This window comes from Carcharodon carcharias, chromosome 8, assembly GCF_017639515.1.
Source record: "Carcharodon carcharias isolate sCarCar2 chromosome 8, sCarCar2.pri, whole genome shotgun sequence".
NCBI lineage: Eukaryota > Metazoa > Chordata > Chondrichthyes > Lamniformes > Lamnidae > Carcharodon > Carcharodon carcharias.
The window spans coordinates 18,430,844-18,446,755 of NC_054474.1; the positions used below are offsets into that span (position 1 = coordinate 18,430,844).

The 15,912-nt window shown below is 44.8% G+C and overlaps 1 protein-coding gene across 1 annotated transcript in view; it reads left to right on the top strand.

Moving 5' to 3' along the window:
- Window positions 1-7,964: 7,964 nt before the first annotated feature.
- Window positions 7,965-15,912, top strand: part of LOC121280920 (15-hydroxyprostaglandin dehydrogenase [NAD(+)]-like) — a 48,452-nt gene continuing 40,504 nt past the window's right edge. The window contains exons 1-2 of the mRNA XM_041193340.1: window positions 7,965-8,261; window positions 13,089-13,212. Of these exons, the coding sequence (XP_041049274.1) occupies window positions 8,169-8,261; window positions 13,089-13,212 (217 nt within the window). The 5' untranslated portion in view covers window positions 7,965-8,168. The remainder of the gene's footprint in view (window positions 8,262-13,088; window positions 13,213-15,912) is intronic.

The window sequence follows — 15,912 nt, forward strand, 5'->3', positions numbered from 1 at the left end:
ATAACTTCACCAGCCTACTTCCCTTTGCAGCTCCTTTACATTTGCCTCAAGGCTTACTTTCTCAGATCGTTTTGTATCATTAGCAAACTTGCATGAATTATGCTTGGTCCCCTCATCTAAGTCATTGATAAAGATGGTAAATAACTGACCTCCAAGCTCAGCTATTTACTGCAAGCTTACTGCATTCCGCTAATTACACCCCCCATCCCATAAATGATCTGTTTATTCCTCTTCGCCGATTTCTGCCCTTTAACAAATCCTCAATCTATTATCCCCATCCCAAGAGTCCTAATCTTGAATAACAGCCTTTTGTGTGGCACCTTTTTGAATGCTTGCTGAAAATCCAAGCATACACTACATCCACTGATTCTCCCTTTTCTACCTTAGTAATTGCACCCTGAGAAAACTGTAATAGATTTGTCAATTAGAACTCTTCTTTCATAAATATGTATCTGTTTAACAATTCTGCCATTTCCTTATTCCCCATTATAATTTTCCTGTCTCTGTGGCACCAACATTTACTTTCGCTAATCTCATCCTTTTACATACTTGTAAAGCTCTTACGACTGTTTTTTATGTTTCTTGCTAATTTAATCGAATATTCTATTTTCCCCATCTTTACCAAATTCTTCGTCATTTTTTGCTGATTGCCAGTCCTCAGGTGTACTAGCCATTTGGCAACATTGTAAACCTCTTTTTAAAAAAATGTAATACTTATCCTTAACTAATTTAGATAACCAGGACTGTAGCACTTTTCCAGTGGAGTTTTTATTCCTCAAGGGAATGTGCATTCATTGAGAATTATGAATTATTTCCTTAAACATTTGCCATTGCTTATCTAGCATCACATTTTTAAACTAATTTCTGAATCTACCTCAGGCATTTTGGTCCTCATAGCTCCATAATTGGCTTTGTTTAAAGTCATGACCTTATTTTTAGATGTGATCACATCATTCTCAAATTTAATATGAAATTCCATCATTTTATGATCACTCTTTCACAGAGTATCCCTTACTACATGCTAAGGAACTAATGCTACCTCATTACGCAACACTAGGTCTAAATTAGTTGTTACCCCACATATTGTTCTGGAAAATATCTTCAACGTATTCCATGATGAGTCCTCCAAGATACTTTTGCCAATTTGGTTTTCCCAATCTATATGAAAATTAAAATCCCCAATGATTATTGCATTAGGATCTGTCCAACATTGCGATTACAGTTAGGGGGCTGATAAACTACTCCTACCAGCTTTGTTGTCTTTTGTTACTTAGTAACTCCACCCAAACTGATTCTGCATCTTTGTTTTCTGGGCTAAGATTCTTTTTCCCTACTGCCTTCATCGCATCCTTTTTTTATGACAGCTACCCACCTCCCTTTCCATTCTGTTTATCTTTTCTAAAAGCCATGTACTGCACCCTGCAATATCTAGTTCCCAATCTTGGTCACCTTGCAATTACATTTCAGTAATGGCTACTAGATAAAACCCATTACCTCAGTTGGTGACATCAGTTCAACTTACCTTGTGACAAATGTTTTGTGCATTCAGGGATAGCATCTTTAATTATAACATTTTACTATTTTTCCTTCCTGTGGCCTTCGTTGCTAATGGCTTTTCACGGTTGCCAATCTTTCTAGTCTTTCTTGATGCAGCCTGTTTGATTTTACCTAAATCGTTACTTTGCTTGACGACTTGACTTTTCTCTTAGACTTTTAAATTTACCCTGACCTAAATCCTTGTTCAAGGTTGGAGTGACATTTCAGTATGTTCACATGTTTCCCAGGCTTTCTGAACCTCCTTGCCTGTTCAAGCAAGATAACACAGGGGCTGATTAAAACTCTACTGCAATAGGCACTCAGCACTCACAGCTGCTTTTGCTAAATGTTTACCTTCTATACTTTGTAAGTTTTACATATAAATTAGGAACAGGAATAGACCATTCGGCTCTTTGAGCTTGCTCTACCATTGAATAGCCATTCATGGCTGATCTGATTGTAACCTCAACTCCACATTCCTGTCTACCCCCGATAATCTTTCACCCCCTTGCTTATCAACAATCTGTCTACCTGTGCCTTAAAAAATATTCAAAGATTCTGCCTCCACTTGCTTTTGAGGAAGAGAGTTCCCAAGGCTCACAACCCTCTGAGAGAAAAAAATTCTCCTCATCTCTGTCTTAAATGCGTGACCCCTTATTTTAAACAATGACCACTAATTCTAGATTCTCCCACATGGGGAAATATCCTTTTCACATCCACCCTGTCAAGTCCCCTCAGGATCTTATATGTTTCAATCAAGTCGCTTTTTACTCTTCTAAACTTCAGTGAATACAGGCCTAGCCTGCCCAGACTTTCCTCATAAGACAATCCACCCGGTTCCAGGTATTAGTCTAGTCAACCTTCTCTGAATTGCTTCCAATGCATTTACATCCTTCCTTAAATAAAGAGATCAGTACTGTACACAGTACTGCAGATGTGGTCTCATCAATGCCCTGTCTGACTGAAGCATTACCTCCCCAATTTTGTATTTAATTACCCTCACAATAAACAATAACATTCTATGTGCTTTCCTAACTACTTGCTGTACCTGCATACTAACCTTTTGCAATTCATGCACCAGGACACCCAGATCCCTTTGCAACAGAGCTCGGCAATTTCTCACCATTTAGATAATATGCTTTTTTTATTCCTCCTGCACAAATGGACAATTTCACATTTTCTCACAATACACTCCATTTGCCAAGTTTTTGCCCACTCACCTAACCTATCTATATCGCTTTGTAGCCTCCTTATGTCCTCTTCACAACTTACTTTCCGACCTATCTTTGTGTCATCAGCAAATGTAGCAACCATCCCATCCATCCCTTCATCCAAGTCATTTATGTAAAATGTGAAGAGTTGAGGCCCCAGCACTGGTTCCTATGGCACACTGCTCAATACATCTTGCCAACCAGAAAATGACCCATTTATGCCTGCTCTCTGTTCCTGTTAACTAGCCAATCTTCTGCCCATGCCAATATGTTACCCCCTGCACTATGAGCTTTTATTTTCTGCAATAGCCTTTGATGAGGCGCTTTATCAAATGCCTTCTGAAAATTCAAGTATAGTACATTCACTGGTTCCCCTTTATCCACAGCACATGTTACTTCTTCAAAGAACTCCAATTGGTTAAATCTGATTTCCCTTTCACAGAACCATGTTGACTCTACCTGATTACCTTAAATTTGTCTAACTGCTGTTATAACGCTTTAATAATAGCTTCTAATATTGCTCCTATGACAAATGTTAAGCTAACTAGCCTATAACTTCCTGCTTTCTGTCTCCCTCCTTTTTTGAATAAAGGAGTTATAATAGCTATTTCTCACTATAATGGAACCTTTCCGAATCTAGAGAATTTTAGAAAATTAAAACCAACGCATCAACTATCTCCCTCACCACTTCTTTTAAGGCCCTAGGATGAAGTCCATCAGGACCCAGGGACTTGTCAACCCACAGTTCCAACAATTTACTAAGTACTACTTCCCTGGTGATTGTAATTTTCTTGAGTTCCTCCCTCCCTTCCAATTCTTAATATACAGTTATTTCTGGGAATGTTACTTGTATCTTCTATAGTGAAGACTGATGCATACATGAATATACATGAACGTTCATCTACCCTCACCTTATTTTCCATTATTAACCCCCCAAACTCACTTTCTATGGGACCAACACTCACTTTGTTAATTCTTATCTTGTTAAAATATCTGTAGAAACTCTTATCTGTCTTTATATATCTAGTTAACTTTCTCTTTTAGTCACTTTTTGCTGTTTTTGTATTTGGTCCAGTCTTCTGACCTGCCACCCATCTTTGCGCAATTATATGCTTTTTCTTTAAGTTTGTTACTTTTTTTAGTCAACCACCGATGTTGGATCCTCCCCTTGAATTTTTTCTTTCTTGTTGAAATGTATATATTCTGTGTATTCTGAAATGTCTCCTTAAATGTCCACTACTGCATCTCTATTGATCTATCCCTTAACCTAAATTGCCAGTTCACTATCGCTAGCTCTGCTTTCATGCCCTCATAATTGCCTTTATTTAAGTTTAAAGTATTAATCTTAAACTTACTCTTCTCTCCCTCAAACAATGTAAAATTCAATAATATCATAATCACTGCTACCCAGGGGCACCTTCACTATGAGGTCATTAATTAATCCTAACTCATTGGGCAACACAGGATCTAGTATAGCCTGCTCTCTCGTTGGTTCCAGGAACATGCTGTTCTAAGAAACTATCCCAAAAACATTCTTTGAATTCCTCATCTATGCTACCTTTTCCCATCTGATTTTTCTAGCCTATGTGTGGAATGTGTTATGGCGTGGCAGATGATGTGCACCAGGCAGGCCAAATCCACAAGTGAAACTTGGCCACGCTGTCACAACGGTTTTGCAATTTGTACTTATTATGAGAAAGTGTGTGCACTGAATTCAGAAGTAATGAGCCCAATAAGACCTTAAGAGATTTAAAAAAATTAAATTTAAATATTTATTAACAAAAGAAAAGATTTTAAGTACATATATAAGACTACTATCACTTAATGTTGTAACAAATCCTAAAAATCCTAATTAATCTGACTCCCAATTACACAACCCCCTTTAAGGCAACAGTCCAAAATAGGTTTAAATTTTAAAAGCAAACCAGCAAGTTACCATGGTACCCATTTGACAGTGGAATTCCCAAAGGCTTTTCTCCAACTTTAGTTACTGGACAAGCAGACTATGCACAAATGGCTGGAGGTTTCCCAAAGGCTGTTTCACACACTCCTGTTAGATCTTACATGACCACTAACATAGCCTTTCATTCTCTTTTATGAATGTTTCTCTCTATTTAATCTGTAAATTCCATTATTCCATATGTCTTTGGAAATATTCTTTTCCCATAATATAAAAACTTTTATGTTGCTAATATTGTCAGTAACCTTTGGGAAAAATAAATACACTGCTTGGTCTTGCTTACCTGGCAAGTCGTAAACATCCTAACATCCCTTTGAAACCCAAACAACCCGTTCACTTATTCACCTGGCAGCTGCTTACTTGGATGTTCCAAATGACATGCTAAAACAACTCTGAAGAAGTCATATGGACTCAAAATATTAACTCTATTTTGTTCTCCACAGATGCTGTTAGGCTTGTTGAGTTTTTCCAGCATTTCCTGTTTATGCTGAAACTGCATATGCTCGGAGCAATGCACAGCATTGGCAGGAAATGCAACCACATCAGAGAGGGGAGCTGCAGGGAGCAGAGTAGAGAAGGCAGCAGCAGAGTGTGGCATCAGAGCAAAGGAGCCCACAGGGGACACTATCCATGATGGTATACAGGCAGAGGCTGAACTTAAAAGACCTGCATTTATAAAGCACCTTTCATAATCACCAGACAACCCAAAGTGCTTTACAGTCAATTAAATACTTTTGAAGTGTGGTCACTGTGGTAATGTAATAAAAGCAGCTGCTAATTTGTGCACAGCAAACTCTCACAAACAGCAATGTGATAATGGCCAGACCTGTTTTTTGTAACATTGATTGCAAGAAAATATTAGTTAGGACACCAGGGATAACTCCCTTGGTCTTTTTCAAAATAGCGCCATGGAATCTTTTATATCCATCTGAGAGGGCAGACAGCACCTTTGTTAAACACCTCAGTCAAAAGACAGTACCTCCAACATTGCACAGCTCCCTCAGTACTGCCCTTGGAGCGGCAGCTTAGATTATTGTGCTCAAATCCTGGAGTGGGACTTGAATCCACAAACTTTCCAACTCAGAATGCTACCATTGCACCACAGTTGATACACTGAATTTCCTTGACATGTTGGAACAATTATGTCTCAGGAGACTCAGGGTTGGCACATCAGGAGATGGCAGACAACTGCAGCCTCTTATGAAGAAGACCGACTCCTCCCTGGGCCTGGTGATGAGCCGTTACCAGTGACTGTCAAGGTGACCACTGCCATCATCATTTTTTGCCTCCAGACCCTTTGAAGGCTTTGTTGGAGACTTATTCTAGGATCTCCCTGTCAGTGGCCCACAAATCCATAAGACTGGTGATTAACAAATTGTTTGCCAGGGCTGGCAATTATGTAAACTTCGCCTGTAATGACACCAGTCAGAATGGGTAGCTGCTTGGGTTTGCATCTCTCGTTGGATTTCCACAAGTGCAGGGTGTCTTCGACTGCACAAACTCAACAATGCTGGCACCACCACCCACCCCCCATGAATCAGGAGTATTTGTCAACTACAAAGTCTCCCACTCCTTAAATGTGCAGCTGGTGCACAACCACACAAAGCTATTTCTGCAGCTGTGTGCAAAATCGTGCTGGGGAGCTGGTTTGTTTTAACCTAGTTCAATCAGTTCCCTGGTTTTCCTGGCAGGTGTGGCATGAAAACTAAAACTCGCCAACAGGCCCAACCTGTCCAAAGGCCCAGCTCTCACCCCCACACACCACCCCCCAGGCCCGACTCGCACCCCCACCCCACGCTGACCCTCTCCACCCCAAGGCCCAGCTCAACACCCACCCCATCCCCAACTGACCTCAACCACCCACTTCGTGGCCCAACCCAAAACCTCCCCCTCCCCCAAGGCCCGTACCAAGCGCCCCACCCAAGCCTGAACCGATTCCACCATCCCCAGGCCCCACCTGACCGACCCCCCCCCAAATCCCCCCCCCCACCCCCCCCGGTGCAAACACAACAGTCCCCCAAATGACAATGCTCAACTAACAACCACCCCAGTCCAACCCAACCCCCTCCACATGTGGACTCTCACCCCCACCACCCCCGCCCACAGGCCTGACTCTAACCATCACCAACCCCCACAGGCCTGACTCTCACCCCTCGCACCAGGCTGGATTCTAACTTTTCTGGTTCACAGCATCTAGTTCCACATAAACGGGGGTCTGGCCTCTCTCCCTTCAACAGTTGCCCTCGATGCTGGGACTCGGGGACGTGCTGCGCTCTCTGGATCTTGCGCTGCCCGAGTCGGAAGATTGGGTGAGACAGCATCGAATAAAATTTCGGGTAAGAAAGTAGGTATGGAGCGGCAATCCGACTCTGATCGCTTCTCCGAGGGAGTTCAGGCCCACTGTGTCCAAACTGTGCAATCAAGAGCTAGCGTGTGCTCCCACTTTCCAACTCTTGGCCTGTAGTCCCCTAGGGGACAGCACGTCAAGGTATTAATCCAAGTCAGGCATATCCATATCCTAGTCTTTAAACAGGATGAGGGTTTCTGGCTCTACCGTCCTTTCAGTGAGTTCCAGACCCCCAGCATCCTCAGGATGAGAAGAAAGTTACCCCTCAGCTCCCCTTTTAATCCTTCTACCAATCTCTCTAAATCTAAGATAGAAGCAAAATACTGCAGACGCTGGAAGTCTAGAACAAAAACAAAAATACCTGAAAAAACTCAGCAGGCCTGATGGCATCTGCGGAGAGGGATACAGTTGATGTTTCGAGTCCTTACAACCCTTCATCAGAACTAAGACACACAGAAATGAGATGAAATATAAGCTGGTAGAAGCGGGTGGGACAGGAGAGCTCGATAGGGGGCCAGTGATGGTGGAAACCAAGAAGAGATTGCCAAAGATGTCATAGACAAAAGGGTGTTGACTGTGGTGATATTATCTAAAGGATGTGCTAATGCGGACATAAAGGGTAGAAAGCAGGATGAGCAAGTGGCAGATGGCCCTAGTGGAGGTGGGGTCGTGGTTGGGGGAAGGGATCGAAATGGGCTAAAACAAGACCAAGAGTTTTTCCAGATACTTTCGTCTTTGTTCCCTAAATCCCATCTGCTGACCGAAATCAATATTCAGCTCACTCGGCCGGCCACTCGCTTCAACCTGGCGGAGAAACCCCGCAGTGCAAGCAATGACATTGGAAGTCCCTTCGCCGATCTGGTAATGTTTGAAGGCAGAAATTATACTTCCGGGTTCGCCCTCTGCCCCGCGACCAAATGAAACGTACAGGAAATATAAGCGCACTTTGAGATCGGTACACAAGATTGGGAGGCGACGAGTCGCGGATTCATTAGAACAAGGGGTGCGGTCTTTCTCGGTTTCTTGAAATTGAGATAAGCACGTCCGGCTGGCATTAGTCACTACTTGGAGCTCTTCTGTACGCTGCAATTCCACTGCTGCTTCGGCTCCCGGAATGGACCTGAAAGGGAAAGTTGCGTTGGTGACTGGAGCTGCCCAAGGAATTGGGAAAGCAATCGCTGAAATATTGTTGAAGAACGGGGCGAAGGTAACTCTTTTATGTTTTCCGAAGATAAAAAGCGCAAAAAAAGGGAAAAAAAAAACCAACAACAACTGCTGATGCTGGAAATCCAAAAACAACGGAGAGGAACAGCACAGTTAACGCTTCGAGTGCGTCCGACTCCTTCAACAGACGGGCTGGAAACGTCAACTGTGTCCCTCTCCGCAGAAGTTGTCCGACCTGCTTGAGTTTTTCCCCAGGTATTTTTGATTTTCTTTAGTTTTCCGGTCTGAAATTGGCCGTTTCTGGTCGGGAGACTCGGTGCCTGCCCGCGCGGTTTGTGTCCGGAAATGCGCATTTATGATAATTGTCATGTTTTCCTCTGGAGCTATAGTCGAGCGTGGCACTAAGTTGATCCTGGTTTTTTGGAAATTTACCGATTCGAGTTGTGGATCAAATCTGCCCACGTCCAAGGAATCATGTGGAGTAAATATCACAGAATCAGAGAGTGCAGAAGAGGCCCATCCAGTCTGCACCGACACCTGACCTACCTGCCTAATCCCATTTACCAGCACTTGGCCCATAGCCTTGACTGTTATGATGTGCCAAGTGCTCATCCAGGCACTTTTTAAAGGATGTGAGGCAACCCGCCTCAACCACCCTCCCAGGCAGCGCATTCCAGACCCTCACCACCCTCTGGGTAAAAAAGGTTTTTCCTCACACCCCCCCTAAACCTCCTGCCCCTCACCTTGAACTTGTGCCTCCTTGTGACTGACCCTTCAACTAAGGGGAACAACTCCCTATCCACCCTGTCCATGCCCTTCATAATCCTGTACACCTCGATCAGGTCGCCCCTCAGTCTTCTCTGCTCCAACAAAAACAACCCAAGTCTATCCAACCCCTCTTCATAACTTAAATGTTTCATCCCAGGCAATATCCTAGTGAATCTCCTCTGCTCCCCTTCCAGTGCAATCACATCCTTCCTATAATGTGGTGACCAGAACTGCACACAGTACTCCAGCTGTGGCCTCACCAAGGTTCTGTACAACTCCAACATGACCTCCCTCCTTTTGCAATCCATGCCTCGATTGATAAAGGCAAATGTCCCATATGCCTTTTTCACCACCCCACTAACGTGCCTCTCTGACTTCAGAGATCTATGGAGACACATGCCAAGGTTCCTTTGTTCCTCAGAACCTCTTAGTATCATGCTGTTCATTGAATACTTCCTTGTCAAATTACTCCTTCCAAAGTGTATCACCTCACACTTTTCAGGGTTAAATTCCATCTGCCACTTATCTGCCCATTTGACCATCTCGTCTATATCTTCCTGTAGTCCAAGACACTCGACCTCACTGTTAACCACCCGGCCAATCTTTGTGTCATCCGCAAACTTACTAATCCTACCCCCAAATAGTCATCTATGTTGTTTATATAAATGACAAATAATAGGGGACCCAGCACAGATCCCTGTGGTATGCCACTGGACACTGGCTGGCTTATAGTGGTAAACTTTTAATTTTAACTATAAAGTAAGACAAAATTGCTTAATTAGAATATTAAAACTAAAACCAGTTTGATCATTTATTGTACAGTTAAATCAGTGTTCAATCATTTAATTGACCTAAGGGATAAAGTTTAAACTGAAAACAATTGATAGTAACTCTAAAGGGTTCTGAATTTTTCTGTAAACTACAATCTGAGATATATTCATAATAACAGGTAATAGTAATACCCACCTTCCATGGGTAGGTTCCAGACGATACCTGAGACTGCGAGATTAAGGCCAATGTAGGGGACCCCCGGCCATTCTAGGAGGGTTGGCGACCCTAGTTTGTCCACTTTGTCCCATTCGCTTCTGAGGAGGCCTTATATTTGTGCCATCTCTAAAACCATCCCTTACTATGTCTGCAACATCATTTGACTTTAACCCCATCTCAGCTTTTCTGCTGCTGAAGCCCTCATCCATGCCTTCATTACCTCCAGACTTGACTATACCAACACATTCCTGTGGTCTCCCATGTTCTACCCTTCATAAACTTGAGGTCATCCAAAACTCTGCTATCTGTGTCTTAACTCACAGCAAGTTCTGTTCCCCTATCAACCCTGAGTTCATTGCCCTGCATTGATTTCTGGTTTTGATTTTAAAATCCTTATCCTTGTTTTTGAAACCCTCTATGGCCTCGCCCCTCCTGACTGACCTGAGTTCCCTTTGGTCACATGAACTGACCCAAGCTCCCCTCGGCCAGGTTGACTGAGCTGAGCTCCTGTCGGCCACCATTAGACGTAGGAGCAGAGGTAGGCCATTTGGCCCATCATGTTTGCTCTGCCATTCAATGAGATCATGGCTGATCTGATAATCCTCAATTCCACTTTCCTGTCTTTTCCCCATGACCCTTGATTCCCTTACTGATTAAAAGTCTGTCTATCTCAGCTTTGCATAAACTTAACGACCCAGCCTCTACAGCCCTCTGTGGTAAAGAATTCCACAGATTGACTATCCTTTGAAAGAAGAAATCCTTCCTCATCTCTGTTTTAAATGGGTGAACCCATAGTCTAAGATTATGCCCTCTGGTCCTAGATTCTCCAAAAAGGGGAAACAATCTCTCAGCATTTACCCTGTCAAGCTCCCTAAGAATCTTATATGTTTCAATAACGTCACCTCTCATTCTTCTAAACCCCATTGAGTACAGGCCCAATCTACTCAACTTCTCCTTATAAGAAAATCCCTCCATATCTGGGATCAACCAAGTGAACCTTCTCTGGACTGTCTCCAATACCAGTAGATCTTTCCTTAGATAAAGGGACCAAAACTATTCATAGTATTTTAGGTGTGGTCTAACTAGTGCCTTTTATGGTTTTAGCAAGATTTCCCTATTTTTATACTCCATTCCCTTTGAAATAAAGGCCAACATTTCATTTGCCTTCCCTATTACCTGTTGAACTTGTACGCCAGCTTTTTGTGATTTATGCACGAGGACCCCCCCAAACTCCTCTGTGTGCAGCTTTCTGCAGTCTTTCTCCATTTAAATAATATTCAGCTCCTCTATTCCTGCCAAAGTGCATAACCTCACATTTTCCCACATTATATTCCATCTGCCAAGTTTTTGCCCACTCACTTAACCTATCTATATCCCCCTGTAGACTTTGTGCGTCATCTTCACCACTTGCTTCCCCACCTATTTTTGTGTCAACACTTGACGATAGTGCATTCACTTCCTCATCCAAGTCATAAATATATATTATAAATAATTGTGGCCCTAGCACTGATCTCGTGGCACTCCACTAGTTACAGGTTGCCATCCTGAAAATGCTCCCCTTATCCCAACTCTCTGTCTTCTATTAGTTAGCCAATCCTCTATCCATGCTAATATGTACAACTCCCAACACCATGGGCTCTTATTCAGTGGCCTTATGTGCAGTACCTTTTTGAACACCTTTTGGAAATTAAATTTATTACATCTACTCGTTTCCCTTTATCTATCCTGCTTGTTAACTTCTCAAAGAATTTTAATAAATTTGGTCAGACATGATTTCCCCTTCATGAAGCCATGCTGACTTTGCTTGATTATATTATGCATTTCTAAATGCTCTGCTATTACAGGCTTTATAATAGACTAACATTTTCTCAGTGACAGATTTTAAGCCAACTGGCCTATAGTTACCTGTTTTCTTTTTAAATAAGGGTGTTACTTTTGCAGTTTTCCAATCCTCTGGGACTTTTCCAGAATCTAAGGATTCTTAGAAGATAGCTACTAGTGTATCCACTATCTCTGTAGCTACTCCCTCTAATGTCCTAGGATGCAACATATCAGCTCCAGGGACTTATCGGCCTCTAGCCCCATTAGTTTCCCTAGTACTTTTTCTCTAGTGATAGTTACTTGTATTTATTTCCAAACCCCTGTCCCCCCCCTTCCCCCTTGATTATTTAGTATTTTGGAATGCTATTAGTGTCTTCTACCATGAAGACTGATGCAAAGTATCTATTGACCTCCTCTGCCATTTCTTGGTTCCCTATTAGTATTTCCCCAGCCTCATTCTCTAAGGGGCCTATGTTTACTTTGGCCTCTCTCTTCCTTTTCATATATTTAAAGAAGCTCTTACTGACTTTTTTTTAACTTACCAGTTTACCCTCAAAGTTTACTTTCTCCCTCTTTATTTTTTTGGTCATCTTTTATTGGTCTTTAAAACCTTCCCAATCCTCTGGCTCACCACTAATCTTTGCCACATTGTATGTTTTTTCTTTCAATTTGATAATATCCTTAACTTCCTTGGTTAACCATGGTTGGTTTATCCCCTTTATAGAATCCTTCACTGGGATATATCTTTGTCGTGAGTCATGAACTATTTTCTTAAATATCTGCCATTGTTCATCAACTGTCTTTTCTGCTAAACCCCTTCCCCAGTCCACTCAGCCTGCAACTCCAGCATTCTATTATAAGTTGCACTCAAGTGCTAAGCCGCACTAAGTTGGCAATTTATATATGCGCTTAAGACAAAAGGCCTAGCTGAATCACTTAATGAGGCTCGTGTGTCGGCTATGTTTGTAATTAAGCTGCTCTTTCGTTGGAACCCTTGAGAAAACCCTGCTTAAGGCTGGCAACTATAGAATTTAAACTGTAGATTTCAATTTAATGCCAACTACATACTAAGTTAGGTTTGTACAAAATAAAAATTTAGACTTTCTTACCAAACAACTACACGCATTCAGTCCTAGCATATTGACCAGCCCGAGCTGCCCCCGGCCGCAGTCGGCCGGCCCGAGCTGCCCCCGGCCATGTGGAACTGAGATTTTTCTCTTCACTCATTTCAGATTTCCAGCAAATTTTTTTTTTTGAGTCCTTTGGATTGAAACCTTGTTTTGACCTCCTTTAGGTAAGTCTGTTAGATACCAATGTACAAGTTGGTGAAGCAACTAAAGCTGCCTTTGAACAGACCTATGGAGCTGAGAACATTTTGTTTCTTCCGTGTGATGTGACGTCTGAAAATCAGTTGAAAGGTACAGATCCAAACTTTTATTTTAACAATATTACCCGGAATCGTTGAACCTGATTGACTGGTTTCTAAACACACAATCTTGTTTACCAAGGGTGTTATAATCACCTGGTATTGGTGAGCAGTTGGCATTGGGAAATACAGTCTTATATAAAATATCCTTATCTTATTATCAACAAAGAGCATATTATCACGCCTCCACTGGTTTACTAGTTAGATGGGAGAATAAGGAAGAAATTGTTTTTGTAACCAATCAGTTAGAACAAGAGTTAATTTACAACCTGGTGTGGATCAATTAATTGGGAGTGAGATTTCAGCATTCCACCCCCAGTCTGTGATCAGGCACCAGTTGATGCTGCTTCAGGGTCTCTGAGTCTTGCTCTTCCTGGTTTAGGGTCTCAGTGCGCCTGGTTTAAGGTCTGAGGGTCTCAGGATGTTGGTGCTCCTGGATTAGGGTCTCAGGGTCTCGGTCTTCATTGTTTGGGGTCTCGGTCCTCCAGGGTTAGGGTCTTAGGGTCTCAGGGTACCGGCGCTCCTGGCTAGGGTCTAAGGGTGCCATTGCTCCTGGTTTAGGGTATCGGGATGTTGGTGTCGCTGGTATGGGTCCCAGGGTGTTGGTGCTCCTGACCTAAGGTCTCGGGGTGTCGGCGCTCCTGGTTTAAGGTCTCGGGGTGTCGGTGCTCCTGGTTTAGGCTCTCAGGGGTTCGGCGCTCCTGGTTTAGGGTCTCAGGGCCGCAGTGCTCCTGGTTTAAGGTGTTGGGGCATTGGCACTCCTGGTTTAGCATCTTGGGGTGTTCGCGCTCCTGGTTTAGGGTCTTGGGGCATCGATGCTCCTGGTTTAAGGTCTTGGGGCGTCGACACTCCTGGTTTAAGGTCTCGGGGTGTCGGCGCTCCTGGCTTAGGTCTCAGGGTGTCAGCGCTCCTGGTTTAGGGTCTTGGGGCATCAACGCTCCTGGTTTAAGGTCTCGGGGTGTCGGCGCTCCTGGTTTAGGGTCTCAGGGTGTCAGCGCTCCTGGTTTAGGGTCTCAGGATGTCGGCGCTCCTGGTTGAGGGTCTCAGGGTTTCGGCGCTCATGGTTTAGGGTCTCAGGGTTTCGGCGCTCCTGGTTTAAGGTCTCGGGGTGTCGGTGCTCCTGGTTTAGGGCCGCAGGGTTTTGGCGCTCCTCGTGTTGGGTCTCGGGGTGTCAGCGCACCTGGTTTAGGGTCTCGTGGTGTTGGCGCTCCTGGTTTAGGGTCTCGGGGTCTTAGCACTCCTGGTTTAGGGTCTCAGGGTGTCGGCACTCCTGGCTTAGGGTCTTGGGGTCTCAGCACTCCTGGTTTAGGGTCTCAGGGTTTCGGCGCTCCTGGTTTAGGGTTGTGGGTTGTTGGTGCTCCTGGTTTAGGGCCTTGGGGCCTCAGCACTCCTGGTTTAGGGTCTCAGGGTGTCGGCACTCCTGGTTTAGGGTCTCAGGGTGTCGGCACTCCTGGTTTAGGGTCTCGGGTGTCGGCACTCCTGGTTTAGGGTCTCAGGGTGTCGGCACTCCTGGTTTAGGGTCTCAGGGTGTCGGCAATCCTGGTTTAGGGTCTCGGGGCGTCGTGCTCCTGGTTTAGGGTCTCAAGGTTTCGGCGCTCCGGGTTTAGGTTCTCAGGGTTTCGGCGCTCCTGGTTTAGGGTCTCAGGGTGTCGGCACTCCTGGTTTAGGGTCTCAGGGTTTTGACGCTCCTGGTTTAGGGTCTCAGGGTTTTGACGCTCCTGGTTTAGGGTCTCAGGGTATCAGCGCTCCTGGTTTAGGGTCTCGGACTGTCGGCGCTCCTCGTTTAGGGTCTCGGGGTGTCGGCATTCCTGGTTTAGGGTCTCGGGGTGTCGGCGCTCCTGGTTTAGGATCTCGGACTGTCGGCGCTCCTGGTTTAGGATCTCGGACTGTCGGCGCTCCTGGTTTAGGATTTCGGACTGTCGGCGCTCCTGGTTTAGGATCTCGGACTGTCGGCGCTCCTGGTTTAGGATCTCGGACTGTCGGCGCTCCTGGTTTAGGATCTCGGACTGTCGGCGCTCCTGGTTTACGGTCTCGGACTGTCGGCGCTCCTGGTTTACGGTCTCGGACTGTCGGCGCTCCTGGTTTACGGTCTCGGACTGTCGGCGCTCCTGGTTTACGGTCTCGGACTGTCGGCGCTCCTGGTTTAGGGTCTCGGACTGTCGGCGCTCCTGGTTTAGGGTCTCGGACTGTCGGCGCTCCTGGTTTAGGGTCTCGGGGTCTCGGCATTCCTGGTTTAGGGTCTCGGGGTGTCGGTGCTCCTGGTTTAAGGTCTCAGGGTTTCGGCGCTCCTGGTTTAGGGTTTCAGGGTTTCGGCGCTCCTGGTTTAGGGTCTCGGAGTGTTGGCGCTCGTGGTTTAGAGTCTTGGGGCCTCAGCAATCCTGGTTTAGGGTCTCGGGTTGTTGGCACTCCTGGTTTAGGGTCTCAGGTTTCGGCGATCCTGGTTTAAAGTCTCAGGGTGTCGGTGCTCCTGGCTTAGGGTCTCAGGGTGTCGGTGCTCCTGGTTTAGGGTCTTGGGGTCTCACCACTCCTGGTTTAGGGTCTCAGGATGTCGGCACTCCTGGTTGAGGGTCTCAGGGTTTCGGCGCTCATGGTTTAGGGTCTCAGGGTTTCGGCGCTCCTGGTTTAAGGTCTCGGGGTGTCGGTGCTCCTGGTTTAGGGCCGCAGGGTTTTGGCGCTCCTCGTGTTGGGTCTC